This window comes from Echinops telfairi, unplaced genomic scaffold (assembly GCF_000313985.2).
Source record: "Echinops telfairi isolate 266 unplaced genomic scaffold, ASM31398v2 ScPeMD7_18;HRSCAF=68, whole genome shotgun sequence".
NCBI lineage: Eukaryota > Metazoa > Chordata > Mammalia > Afrosoricida > Tenrecidae > Echinops > Echinops telfairi.
Genome location: NW_022103915.1, coordinates 51,663,552 through 51,678,284, shown reverse-complemented (window position 1 = coordinate 51,678,284; position 14,733 = coordinate 51,663,552). Strand labels below are relative to the sequence as shown.

At 44.6% G+C, this 14,733-nt stretch overlaps 1 protein-coding gene across 1 annotated transcript in view; it reads right to left on the bottom strand.

The window, feature by feature from the left end:
• WDHD1 (WD repeat and HMG-box DNA binding protein 1) overlaps positions 1-14,733 on the bottom strand; it is a 64,728-nt gene that overhangs the window by 5,653 nt on the left and 44,342 nt on the right. The window contains exons 17-24 of the mRNA XM_004698603.4: positions 11,009-11,123; positions 9,356-9,487; positions 6,302-6,522; positions 6,072-6,196; positions 5,843-5,899; positions 4,186-4,229; positions 3,607-3,777; positions 2,378-2,508 (exon numbers count right to left, since the gene is read on the bottom strand). Of these exons, the coding sequence (XP_004698660.1) occupies positions 2,378-2,508; positions 3,607-3,777; positions 4,186-4,229; positions 5,843-5,899; positions 6,072-6,196; positions 6,302-6,522; positions 9,356-9,487; positions 11,009-11,123 (996 nt within the window). The remainder of the gene's footprint in view (positions 1-2,377; positions 2,509-3,606; positions 3,778-4,185; positions 4,230-5,842; positions 5,900-6,071; positions 6,197-6,301; positions 6,523-9,355; positions 9,488-11,008; positions 11,124-14,733) is intronic.

Genomic DNA, 14,733 nt, shown 5'->3' with positions numbered 1-14,733 from the left:
CCATCTAGCTCAGAAGCAACAAAGCCCACATGGAGAAACACACCAGCTTGTGTGATCACGAGCTGTCGATGAGATCAGGTATCAGGCATCAGAAGACCCAGAACAATCATGTAAACGAGGGGGTTGGAGTGGAGACACAAAGCCCATCGGTAGGCAATTGGATATCCCCTCACAGAAGGTTACAAGGAAGGAACAAGGCAGCCAGGTGCAGCACAGTGCTGACAAAACATACAACATCCTCTAGTTCTTTAATACTCCCCACCACCACCGTAATGACCCCAGTTCTACCTTACAAACCTGGCTAGACTGGCGCATGTACACTAGTATAGCTAAGAGCTCTCCACACAAAGACTCCAAGGCAGATAAACCCTCAGGAACAGTAATGGGAGTAGTGATACCATGAGGGCAAGGAGAAAGTCAGGGAAGACGGGGGAGGAAGGGGGAACCGATCACAATGAGTGACTTATAACTGGCCCCCCTCAACGAACAACAGAGGCGTGGGTGAAGGGAGATAGCGAACAGTGTGCGATATGAAAATAATAAATTATAATTTATTAAGGGTTCATGAGGGAAGGAGGGTAGGGAAGGGAGGAAAAAAGAGGAGCTGATATCAAGGGCTCAAGTAGAAAAATGCTTTGAGAATGATGATGGCAATATATGTATGAATGTGTTTGATATCATTGATAAATGGGTTGTTATAAGTGCTGTAAGAGTCCCCAATAAAATGATTTATTTAAAAACAAACAAATAGGAGCTTTCAAATTCCTGGGGCCGTATAAACCAACACAACATCAATGCAGGGCAATAAATATGTCCATACTTCTTGAAAATACCAGTGTACATTAAACCAAAGCATAGAGAAATCTGCCTTTTAACTGTATTTGCATATTTGAGAAATGGCATCCATACAGTTATTCATTTGTAATAGCCAAAGACTAGCAACGAACTTGGATCACCAGCTAAGACATTATGCTACAGCCAGTGCTTCTTTCTGCTGTACCTGGGTTTGCTATGAGCTGGAGCCAACTTGACGGCACCTCGTAACACTGTGTGCAATGTAAAACGATGACTAAGGCCCTTCGTTTATGTGGAAGGACACGTTCTCTCAATAAGTAAGGTTAGGGGGTTTCGTTCTATTCAAGGACCAGAGGTTCGGTCAGAAGCCAGGGCAATTTTTTTTTTTAAACTCTAAGGTAACCTTGATAAATTTCCTCAAAGGACACACGATGCCCGCAGGGTCTTATTAGAAAGAAGTTTTGTGAAAATGACACACTGCATTTGTGACAAAGGGCAGGAAAACCGCAGAGGAAGGTTCCCACCACAGCAGTGCACTGCTCGTTCCTACGGGTAGCCATTCACCCGATGGCCCTGATCTCGCCCCTTCACGCTGGGTGCCCCTCTCCAGATTCACAGAAGACTGACAAGGAACACAGTCGGGGTCCCCGAGGTGCCTCCGCCGTCATTTTGGCATGGCGTAAATCAAAGAGCACAGTTCTTTGAGCAAAGTTAGAACACCGTTTTCGGGAGTTGTATGGAAGACATGTTGAGAAACAATAGCTTTGTGTTTCATTATTTTGTGGCAATACTTTTTGGCTTACTCTTGGGTAAGACATTGGTCTTAGAAACTGGTACTGGGACAGCGGGCGGGGCGGGAAGAATGGGGAGAGGGCGGTAAAAAAAAAGAGGAAAAAAAAAAAGAAAAGAAACTGTTGCTGGAGAGAAGTAGTATGACAGAAAGAGGTTTACTTTACATTGCAAGTGTTTCTAAAATATATTATCTACCCAGAAACAAGAAATGAACTAAAACTATCATTTAATAATGATAAAATATGAGGTCTCCCCCAAAGCATATTGATTCAAAACATACATATGACTCACCAAAGCATATTTTAATGTGTAAATTGTGGGTGTACCGGCTTATTACTGTACCCATTTAAAAATGGGCAAATGGGAGGCGGTAACTTGTCCAAGGCCACCCAGGGGAGCTAACATTCAAGACCAAGCAGTCAGCCTCTGAAATCCGCATTTCTCACAATTATGTTATAATGCCTCTCAATACAAACAAAACTCGCCACCATCGAGTTAAAGCCAACTTCCGGTGACCCTACAGCACAGGGCAGAAAGGTCCCTGTGAGTTCCCGAGACTAACTCTCCTCCTCTCCATGCAAGTCACTGATTAAAAACCAGAACTTTCCTTCCCACCTACCCTTCAGCATCTTGAGACAAGATTCCCCTTCTCAATACTAATACTTAAACCTTACAGGTGACCACGCAGCACCATGTTGATGCATTATTATTTATAATAATGGAGTTGTACAATTTTGTGCATTGTCAGGGCAGGATCTTTGAGGGACTCGAAACTTCTACACAGACAGACCTTTTGCTCTCACTGTTTTGAGGAGACACTGCTGGGGTCTCAGAGGACGACTTTTTAGCGCTGTCTTCTTTCGCTTCATCAGTCTTACCAGCTTGGGAAGTTGCTTTTTGGAAAAAGGAGGCCGCAGATACCTGTAAAAACAAACACGAATCCAGCAGCAAGACCTGGTGCGATTTTACAAGTCACAGGCAGGTTTTGAACAATGTGAAGAAACGTTTATAATTTTTTAAAAAATTCTTATACTAACGTGTAAATGTGTGGAGGTTTTCAGTTAAATAAACTTGTACCCACACAGAAAAACCAAAGAGCTATTCTCCAAATTTCATGTTTTCTAAATAGGTAAAATCATATGAAGTGGAAAAGTTAACCTGGAGATCCATTTGACCGATGATAAGGGTGGGCGTAATTTTAAAGGAGGCAAGAGCAGAATACAGGACAAGGAGTGACTATTAAGCCAGTCATTATCAAGCCAGCATAGGTATCAGGACCACCGGGAAACTTGTTTAAAAAAATAAAAAACAAACGATAAATGACTGAGTCCCTGGGGCCTGCATATGTATGTGTATTGCTTTCTTCAAAAAATATTTTTAGATAAAAGTTCACACAGCAAACTAGGTTCCCTGCTCACAATTTTCACACACATTGTTGCGTTGCATTGGTTACAATTTCCACAATGTGTCCAGCATTCTCATTACTTCCAGGGTCCACTTGGTCTCCGCTGATCTCACTTCCCTCGCTCCTGACCTTCTGCCTTTGCTTTGGGTAGATGTTGAACTTTTGGTCTCATGTACATCATTGTTTTAGGGAACACACCACTCACGGGTGATATTATAAGCCAACTTACAATTTTCAGAACGAGGCTGTAGATGTCTCTAAGCCCGTCTTTTAAAGAAGACATTATGCTTGGAAAAGCAGAGGATCAGCCAACACTGAGGAAGGTCCTAAGGGTGGATTGACACAATGTCTATGTACCAATGGGCTCAAGCAAAACAGAGTTGGTGAGGATGGCATAGGACCAGGTAGTCTTTCGGTCAGCTGTCCAAAGACTTGATAGCAATTAACAACATGTTACGTGACCAGATGATGCTGAAGCCAAGTCAGAATGGAGAACCACTGCTCCACTAGGCAATCAACGACAAACAACGAGCTCCTCCGGCCTCACGCCGGACACAGAGAGCAAGCTGACAGCAGACAGACAGACCACTCACTGGGAGGAGCTGAGAGAGTACCTGCTTAGACTTTGGCTTTGGAATTAGAGGCTTGATCACTGGAGACTTTTCGTTACTTGCCGCTCGACTCAGTGCAATGGATTTCTTGGAGGATTTGTGCATATTATCTAGAATATTAGTTGAGTGTGCTATATTCGTGGAAATGGCTGGCTCTTTGGAATTGGCCATCACCTAAAGAGCAAACATATTTTAATATTTTATGTTTAAAGAGAGGGAAAACAACAACCCGAAGATACTCATGTTTCTTTCAACTTTTAAAGTGTTGTCGTAGAAGCTATAGTTCACTTTTTGGTACTGCCCGTACAGTTAGTACAATCTACATGAGGACTGATACACATATTCTCAAAGCACTGTACCCTTCTCACTCCTGAAAAACCACTATCTTTCAAAACCATTGGTCCTTAGAAGGTACAGTAAGTAGAAACTATTATTTGAATCCCAAGTGTGAGCTAGTGCTGCATTCTCCCATTGCCCTACCATGACCTACTTCACTCTGGGAGGGTCATCCTGTCATCTGAAAATACTCATCTGCACGGGGACACCTTTAAACAACAGACAATGTCACTGGAAAGTGTTTACCTTGAAGGGGTTTGCGCGTCCTTGGTGGCTGGAGGTAACAGCACCTTTCACAAGCAGAAAGATATCCTTCTTAATATGGATGAAAAAAAATAGATGACTCTGATTCTACTAACAGTACATGGGAAACTTAAAATATACATCGTGTGAAAATAAATGTACTTTCCAACTTTAAAACTATGAACAATTACAGACGACCTCCTTCTGTTCTGAGACAAAACAAAGATGACCAGACAGGTACCAACTCATTTTGCCACTAAGAAACTCAACGCACTGTGTGCACGGCACTCTCTTCTCCTGTTACCCTGAAAGAACGGTCCCGAGTTTAGCCAAGGCTAACCCCGTGTTTACACTCTGGATCCTACCTCCCCTGCTTTCTCAAGACAGCTTTCAATGGTTCCCCTTCCCACCCATGACTTTACCCTCTTGACTGGATGTTCAAGGCTCTCAATAAATCCCCCAAAGCAATAGAAAGACACCCCCTCCAGCCAACTTCTTCTTACCTCTCCTATAAAGCCAATTCCTAAAGCGCTATCTATGTGGATGCTCCCATTTCCTCACTGTCCTTTTGTTCCTCCATCCAGCATAGCCTGGCTGCTAGCTCTACTACCTACAGAATCTGCTTTCGCTCGAGCCCCAGTGACCTCCACACAGCCATCTGGTGGATATTTTTCAATCCTCATGGTATCTGACCTTTCGGAAGCAGGCCACTCGGCTGGCTGGTCCTTCTGAGACGCCATTCTCCTGGCCCACCTCCTTCTCTGGACCCTTGATCTCATGCTCTATGGGTGGTTCCCTCACTACTTCCTGTTCCAATGCTAGGGCTCCCCCAGGGTTCAGCCCATTTCTCTTCTCACTCTACATCCTCTGCCAATGCTCCCTCTTTCACGCCCATGGTTCTAATGCTATATTCATGCCAACAACTTTCCATTTTCTATCTGTAACACAGACTCCCTTTCTGACTTCTTGATCCAAACACTCAATTGCCCATGCGAGAGTCCACTGGACCAAAGATTCCTTACTTCCCACTTCTCCAAGTGCTTCTCTCAGTAAATCATCATTCACACAAGGTCCCAAGCCAACAACCGAGGCATTTTTTCCCATTGGCTGAACACCCACTCTCTCTATTTCCCTCAGAAAAGCGTCTTTAATTCTCCCCATTCTATCAGTCAAGCCAAAGTCACTATTCGACCTCTCCTGGACTGCCTCGATTGTCTCCTCCTATCCACTTCTCACCACAGCCTGCCATGTCGCCGCTTGAAAATGACAACAGAGCCCCAGTGACCCCATGATGAAGCCCACGGCCTCCCTCTGTCCCTAAGATCTGCCTCCTGCCATCATGTCCAAAGCACCAGCACTGCTTCTCTTTGCCTGGTGCCTTCACACACGCTGTTCCCTGAGCCCAAGTGCTTTCCCCATTCCGGCTCCCATCTGCCCCATGCCCCCGCCTGCCAGGTTGAAGTGGCAGGGAAAAGACCAGAAGTGTCTGCTTGCCTTGTGGACCTCACGTAGCTAGAGAGGACACACAAGAAGCACTTCAAACATCTGTTAAGTGACCAGTTTCACACATCTCGAATTTAATAAATCAGCGTAGCTGAGCATATGTATCACTAAAGACTGCTTGTGAAACTGGTATTGTAATCTTACAATTATTTCTCACCTGACTTCACAGTTGGCACATCAGAGGAGTTTGTACTTTGGGAAAATGAGTTCTGTCCTATAGAACAATGAAGACAAAACAGCACAATGTCAACAAGGAGGACAAGACCATCTTTTCCACTAAACAACTAGAAATAGTTCTTAAATGTGGGTGTTTGATTTCCCCCCACCAGGTACCATGGGGGAAAGCCACACCTTCCGTCATTTCCTGCCTGGGAACTGTCTCTGACCCTGCTTACGTAGGTTGGTGGTTTCTTCAACTTCATCAGCTTCTCCGCTGTCCTCGGCCTCTGCCTCTTCTTCAACTTGGCTCCCAAGCCTGGACTGGCTCCACTCTGAGGCAGTTTTAGAGTAACTAAAACCCAACAGAATTACTCAATAAAGAGATCTGCACAGACCAATTTAATATTCAGAGCTTTGAAAGAAAATGCAAACAAGTAAATTTTTTTTTTCCCCTCACCTAGTATTCGGCTTTCCCCTGAAAGCCTCTTCTCTTTCCTCCTCTTCCTCCTGGGCCGCTGCCAATTCTGCTGCCTTCTCCATTGCCAGTTCACTAAGTCTTTGGGCTAATATTATTTTCCGAGAGCCAGAGGCATACTTAATAGCTAAATTCAGAGCATTCTGAGTCATCAGATCAGCAAGTTCCATACATCGAAATTCCCTCTCCAGTTTACACGAAAGCTAACCGGAAAAACAAACAAACAGGGGTGTGGTGTGGGTGTGGTGTGTGGAATTTACTAAGCAACAAACAAACAAATAAATAAAATAATAAAAAGATGGACACTACGGGTAAAACCAAGGAAAAACACATTCCATATACCACACATTGTTCTAACACGTATGCAACATCTCTGAAATTGGGCTGTGTCGTATAATTGCTGGTGGGTCAGAAGTTAATTGGCAGCACCTTTTTCTCAGTGGCACAAACATTCAGTTGCCTTCAAATCAATTCTACTGCATGGCACCCTCGTGTGCTAGAGTACAGCTGTGCTCCAGGGGGCTTTCAGTGGTTACTTTTTCAGAAGTAGATTACCAGGCCTTTCTTCCATTGTACGGGGGTCCGGGGATAGACTCAAACCTCTAACCTTCTGACTGCCAGCGGAGTGCATTAACTGTTTGCACCTCCGAGGGGCTCCAACAGTGGGTTAGAGTGAATAAAATATGGAATATGGTTTCAAGACATTAATTGGAAGGAAAGCAAGAGACTTTCTTAAACTCAAAGGCGGTCTTCTCCAATTTGTTCCTATCCCTGCTCTACCCCACAAAACGCATAGTGTAGGCAATTTGAAAAACAAGTACTTGCAAACAAAGCAGTTATTACTTTGTTCAGAATTGGCATATAACTGCTACTAAGTGAATAGGAGTGGGGGGCAATTTTCAATATAAACCAAGAAACCCTTAAACACACTGCCATGGGGTGCTGACTCACAGCAACCCTATAGGACAAGGTAAGATGCTCCTGGGAGCTTCCCAAACCATAACTCTTTTCTTTTTAGACTATAACTTTTTAAGGGAGTAGAAAGCCCCATCTTTCTCTCCCAATTCATAACATAAAGCACTATTTTCCTTGCAGTCTAAATTTTAGCAATCCAATGAAGTCAAAGTGGAGAAATTGGACTCTCCAAAGATTATTACGGGTCTCCCAATTCACAGGGCAAAAAGGATTGCTGCTGTTACTGAAACAACACATCTGGTCCTTCATCATGGGTGCCTGACATATCCACTTGTAGTTCTTTAAGTTTCCTGGGATCCCTTTTCCATAAACAGGCTTCTCCATCTGGAGGCCCCACCATGCAAGGCTGGTGTTTGGGACCCAACCAGAGATGCAGCTAGGGAAATGCAAAGGAGCACAGTTCTACTACTGGTCTTGTGGACTTGGAATGCACTCACTGGCAACTAGGCTAAGGGCCGGGGTCCCTGAGGAGCTCACAATGCACTAACCTAAAGGTTGGGAGTGTGAAGCCAACCAATGTCAGAGGGTTTTCCATTTGTTTACTATGTAGTAGGAACTTTGTCATTGCTCACAAGGGGCTTACCATCTGGTGCAAGATGAGCAACAAAGATAACGTACTAAGCTCTCCCCCATATACCAACCTGGAGTGAGGATACCAATATAGGAACTTGAAGATGCCTTATTCTAAAGATAAATGTACTAAAATATAAAAGGCACTACACCTGGTCACTAGCGATAGACCAACCTGTACTACTCTTAACTGCCCAGTTCACAGGGAGAATGACCTAAGGAAGGCATAGCTAAAAATCTCACCCAAATGCATAAGACTGGCCCACTCTTAGACTTAGGTCTAAATGCAACTTGCCCTCAAACTTGATTTGCCATGCTTCCTAACAGCAGGAGTAAGAGCAGTGAGTCCCAAACTGCTGAACATCAGCCTCCCCTCGGCCTCCCAGGCGCCTGTTAAGCCACCTGGGGTAGAATCTGAGAATTTTCATTTTAAGCAGTTCCCAGGTGATGCTGAGCTGCTCGGGCTGAGAAGGGAATGTGGGGGGACTAGTGGAAGGGTCATCCTTTTAAGGACTACTGTGCAGAGCTTCTTAAACTGTGGTTCACCTTACCTTTGGGGTAAGGTAACTGAACGCAGGGCTGGTGAAAACGGTGGCAATAGTAAAAGGTTTCTGAACGCCCAATTACCCCAAAGCAAATCCAAGCGGAACACATCATGAATCCCAGGAGCTTCTAGCAACCCTGCCTGTGCTGCACTGCGCGACTTCACTGCAGCCGTGGGCTAAACACACAACAGTCGCTTGTTGCTAAAAAGGTACCTCCAGAGTTAAATACCGTCCATATCTATGAACGACTGGCCCCTCTGCCATGAGACCAGAAGAAATGGATAGTAGCTGGCTACTATTACTGAACATTTTGATGCAAGATTCCATTAAAAAAAATCCTGATCAAAAGGGAGGGAATGGAATGCAGAACATAACTAAACATTTCTGTGAAGTCTGAACTTTCTAAAACTATGGGGGGGGGGGGCCCGAATGTACTCTTGACAGCTATTTATTGCCCTGAGATAATCTTTAAGCCTTAAACCAAAAACAGCCCCTGGAGTCTTCGTAAACAGAATAACAGATTAGCTTTACTACTTAAAAAAGGCTGGGGGGCTGCCTTGAGCATTACATTCTTTTGGGAAGTGTCTCTATGGGATCAAATTGATCTCAGCAACTTGAAAAGATGGGGTGTGACTGATGTCAATGAGGCTGCGCGGACTCGGAAAGGGTCTGCACGGGCAGGAGTGGTCACACCGGGGTGTGCTTTGCCGTACTCATTCTCAACAACAACAAAACAAAACACATTTAAGTGAAAGTGTTTAACTTTGTGAGCACTTTGTTAAAAGTAAACCTGCTTTTTTAACTGAAGGAAAACAAACCAGCCCACCGCTGCCTATGACTTCAGAGTGCCAGCCTGGGGAGCGGGTGCTGGTTTACTGACTGTTCAGACACCGAACCTACGGAAAACAGCTGACCATTAATTTTTGTCAGTAGTGATTTTACTCACCGCAAGCATTTTCAATAAAAGCTCCTGTTGTTCTCTTGTTGCTTGGTCCTTAATGCTCTCTTCGTATTCATAGTCATTTTTAGCTAAATAATCAAGGTAGTTGTGAAACATAACCGAACGCCAAAATTCTTCCTATAAAAACAGAAAGAAAAAGAAAAGACATAGAGGCAACGATTACCTTAGCACCCCTGCGGTGTTAAGTCATTATCTTAGCACATGTGTTTCCGTTTATTTTCTAAAGCTTATTTTACAATTCAAACCCCAGTGTGCCACAAGGCTTGACTTAGCTTCTTGCTGTCGGGGTGGGGTGGGGGAGACGTGCAGCATTCTAACAGTTTTCTAGCCATCACAAAGAGTTTGGTGGATTATCAGAAACTGAAATGGATTTCACGTGTATCTCTCAATGCTGATTCATAGTGACCCTATAGCACAGGGTACAACTGCCCGGTTGGGTTTCCAAGACCGTAACTCTTTACAAGAGAAGAAAGCCGGGTCTATCCCCGAGGTTTCAAACTGCTGAGTTTAAGAATAGCAGCCCAACACACAATGCCACCAGGGCTCCTTGTCTGTAGGGGATCAGATTGACAACAGCTTGAAAGATTAACGAGGAGTCTGAGGAGGCAAACTAAGGGCTCGACTGAGGGTGAGGTAAGCAGGGTGCCTAGGGTGCGCCATGTGTGGAGACAGTCCCTCAGACGTTGCCATGGGCCTGAAGGGTTCACCCTAGCAACCCTGAAGGACTCATCTGTCAGAGCAACAAGGTTCTTGGAAAGCAATGACATCAATAAGCAAACTTCTGTCACCCCTGCCACCACCCACCTATCAGCGTGTCACACGGTTTCTGTTCCACTATGCCGGCAGGGTGGCCTAGGACGAATGGGCTTCAGCAAGGCTTTCACAGTGGGAACAGACTAGGAAGAAGGACCTGCCGATCTACTATCCAAAAACAACAAAGCCAGTGAAAAGTGAAAGCCTTCCAAACGCCGGGCAAACATGACACAGAGCCGGAAGATATGGCCCCAGGCTGGCACTGAAAATACAGATGCAGAAGAGCTGCCTCTTCCAAGTAGAGGCAATCTCAATGATGTCAATCCAGTAAAGCTCTCAGGACCTTCATCCGCTGATGCGGCACAACTGAAGAATGAGAGGACACAGCTGAGAATGTCCATTAGTGAGGAAATAGTTTTCCGATGGTCTTAGGCGACCCCTGTGAAAGGGTCGTTTGACCCCCAAAGGGGTCGTGACACACAGGTTGAGAACCACTGGGATACACCGAGACTGCCAGAAAAAGGAACAAATCTGCCTTGGAAAGAGGACAGCCAGAATGCTCCTTAGAAACGCAGATAGTTAAGACTTCGCCTCATGGACTTCTGATTGGTTAGCAGGGGGACCAGTCCCTGGAGAAGGACCTCATGCTTGATACATTAAGAGGCTGAAGAGAGGAAGACCCTCCGTGAGATGGGTGGACACAGTGGCTGTAAGCATGGATCCACACACAGGAACAATCGTGAGGCTCACAGAAAACCAAGCAGTGCTTTGTTGTGTTGTACATAGGGTCATTTTAAGTCAGAACAGACAGCAGCTAACACCACCACCACCCACTGATCCCAGCGGTCTTATCAAATTCAGTGTCAAAGTCGGATGACCACATACCTCCATTTGTCCTTTCTCTGTTGCAGTCTGACAATACGGGAGTTTAAAGGGTAAAATGGCCACAGCAGGTCGGGGAAGGGTGGGAGGAAACCTCGAGCCTTTGCAAGGAATGCACCTGTCAATAAAGAAAAACACCCCATCACGAAATGCCCCAAGACCTCATAAAAACTGCTAAAACACCCTCTCAGCTAATAGCTCAGAATAATCTTATTCTAAGAACTGGCTGAGTAATATGCACCACATTTCTATTTAAATCCTGATTGGGTATAAAAACTATACCTCTGCCTTCCTAGAATTAAAAAGTTAAAAAAATGCTTATTAAATCCTACCATTGCTTTACAAAAAAGAGTCAGTCAGTGAAATCAGGTGTCTTTATATTTTCTCAGCAGACCACCCTCTTTTAAAATAAATTATGCAATAAGCACATTTGATGTGATGGGATGGGATGAGGTTGTAAAGAAACTACTGATGAAGCATATCATCACTCTGGGAATATTCAGTACTGTTGGCGGAAAGTATGAAAGTGGGGGAAAAATGGTGAAACGTGTTTACAGGTGAAAAGCAAGTATCGTTTCTAAAAGGATATAAGCTGGGGTCGTGCAGTGAGTTAAGTCTTGGGCTACTAATCTTAAGGTTGATGGTTTATGAGAGACACACAAGGCTGCCCTGTTCTGGTAAAGATTTGGTTTCGGTAGCACCCGATCTATGGGTCGCTACCAGTTAGCACTGACTTGGTGTGGCAGGTTTGGTTTGAATCCACACCTGCTCCACTAAATGAAAGGTTATTTTATGTAATAACTCACTGAACAAGGGATTTGTTGAAACCTTTTCTGACTATGTATTCAAAGATTCTCTTTTGATCAATGGTTCTCAACCTGTGGGTGGTGACCCCTTTAGGGGTTGAATGACCCTTTCACAGAGGTCGCTTAAAACCATTGGAAAACACTATTTCCGGTCTTAGGAACTGAGACACTGCTCCTCTATCCGTGTCAGGCGGGTCTGCCCACATGCAGATACGCCCACGTACAAGTACCTGGGGTGAAGACTTACCCGTATCATACCATGCTTCAAGACAAAATTTCATTTGTCATTAGAAATAAACATTTCACAACATATTGCTTTTGTGATTATGCTTTAATTATGTTCCATTTGTAACAATGAAAATATATCCTGAATATCAGATATTTATATTACGAATCATAACAGTAGCAAAATTACAGTTACAAAGTAGCAAGGAAAATAATTTTATGGTTGGGGTCACAACATGAGGAACTGTACTAAAGGGTCGCAGCATTAGGAAGGTGGAGAACCATTGTCCTAGATTAAGTTTAGTAATTAATTATGAAATGATTTATATACTGGTACTTTCAACCTCTGTATTTCAAGTGACTTATAGGAAAACCAGTAGAGCATATGGGCAATTAAATTTTCATTAAGTAATTTTACAAAGTCATTAATGTATCGTCTTTGAGTCAAGGATCTAAGTTATGACAATTTTAAAGGGAAAATGATCATTAGAAAGTAGACCCTTAGGTTTAAAGCACCCCTCCCCCCCGCCCTTTTCATATCTTCTAGCACTCCCAAATGCCCACTACCGTAATTACACGATAAATACAGGCATTTATCACGTCCTGTATGTTAAAGCAACCTCTGACTGCAGGGTATGGCCCAGAAGTCACCTAGGCTGTGATGATCAAGGCCCAGGACCAAACACCCAGTCACGGCCCCCGATGGCTCCCACAACTTTGGAGGGGGCTAGCCCTGCATCGTGCACACTGTGGTCCCACTGGGCATTGATGAAAAGTGAGTATTTCCACACCCCAGTCCTGGTGTGGGCAACCCCGGTTTGGACCATCGCCCCGAGGAACCTTCTTAAAGGCTAGCTGACCTCCCTGTACCTGACTCAGCAGTGAAACCAATGTCCCTCTGCAGAAAGCTGCATTTTTGCTCAAAAACCACTCCTCTGCTATCGTGCCACCAAGAGGACAGACTTGCACATTCACAAAAGCAGGAGCACTGCAGGGATGCTGACTGCCTGAGTAACCTTTTCCTACAAAAGCACTTACACTCTCTTCTTTAGAACACATCTTAGGGCCCAGATGTGTTCTTTAGTGATTCATTACAGAAGGAGCCCAGGTGGAGCAGTAGTTCAGCACACGCGGCTGCTCATCAGACAGTCGGAGGTATAACCTCACCAGTGGCTCTGCGCAAGAAATGGCAGGCAGTCTGCTTCTGTCAAGAGCAGAGCATTGGAAAGACTCTGGGCACGTCTCCTCCGTCCTATGGGGCTATGAGCTGTAACTGGCTTGACAGCCCTGGGTGAGCAATTATCACAACGCAGACAGATAGATGGATCGGGGTTTCTTAGCGGTTACTTTCAGAACCACATTTATAATCAAAGCAAAGAGCGCCACTTTACATTTCTTAGCCTTTTCTTAGCTTTAAAGACTTGAACGAAAAAGATTTTTTCTGTTAAATGCCCTTTACTGGAGGAATAAAAGGGTGGAGGGCATTCTGGCTGCTAATTTGATGAGTTTTGCCTACTATAAATGGGTTTCCTGGAACCTCCTTGGCTAGACCAATCAGAGGAGGAAATGTGAAACGAATAACCCACTCTTTACCGAGGACACGAAATTACTTTGATTGCGTCTCAAACAGATTGCTCAACTCTGCTCTCATTACATAAAAAGGAAGAGCTGAAAACCAACAAACTGGAGAAAGCTGGGGCCAACGTGCAGCCCAGCCGCCTCCTTCCACCAGTAAGCCGTGCTTTCTCTTCGGCTTCAGCCAGGCCCCTCTCCTGCGCTGGACGGGACTTTGTTCACACCTCACTGAAAGCACTGACTCAGGAGCAGAGGAGGGCCATTGTCTAAAGCCACATATGCATCCTGGGCCTGGGCCGCATTCATCTGGGTTTAAGACATCCCAGGTAGTCTGTGCTCCAAAGCAACTACCGAAAATATTCTAGTTTTCAAGCACATGAAAAACCTTGACAGAGTTTTTAAAACCTAGAGAAAAGTTGGGAAGGAGGAGGAAGAGCATTGCAGCCACTGCAGTTTGTGAAAATACACAGGGCAGTTGTGGCTAAACTGAAGTGCATTCAGAAAAGAGGACGGGTGAGGCCCAGACATATCAGTAGTTGTCATATTCCTAATTAGGAGCAAGGGTTTGTATGTACTGACAGGAATTTAAGTTGTAAAAAATAAAACAGGACCCATAGCCCTACAGGGGACAACACTGGAAACTGTGGGATCTGACACAGCACCCGATCTGTGTCACTGAAAACACTAATGGCGTGCAACAGAACAGTGAGGGGAACAGAGCAAAGAAGTCCCCAGGGAATACGAAAAAGTAGGCTTGGGGGCCAGGACTTGGCACCCCAACAGACTCAATCGGAAAACACTCCTAAAGGCCAATAGTCTTTGAAATAACTACATGGCCTTTCTTTGTTGTTGTTTTTTTTCATTGCTTTTTGTTGTTGTTTTGTTTTTGTTTGTTGCTTTGCTTTGCTCTGTCTTGTTTTTGTGCATGTTATTTTCTCTGCAGGTCTACCTAAATAAGATAGGCTGGAAGAACAATCTGGAGGAGAAAACAACGGGACTGACGGTTCCTGGGGGACATGGGAGAGAGGGAAGAAAGCTGAGGGAGGTGGGGGGAAAGGAAATGGTGTTAACAAACCCAGGGACAAGGTAACAACAAGTGATCCAAATCAGTGGTGGGAGGGT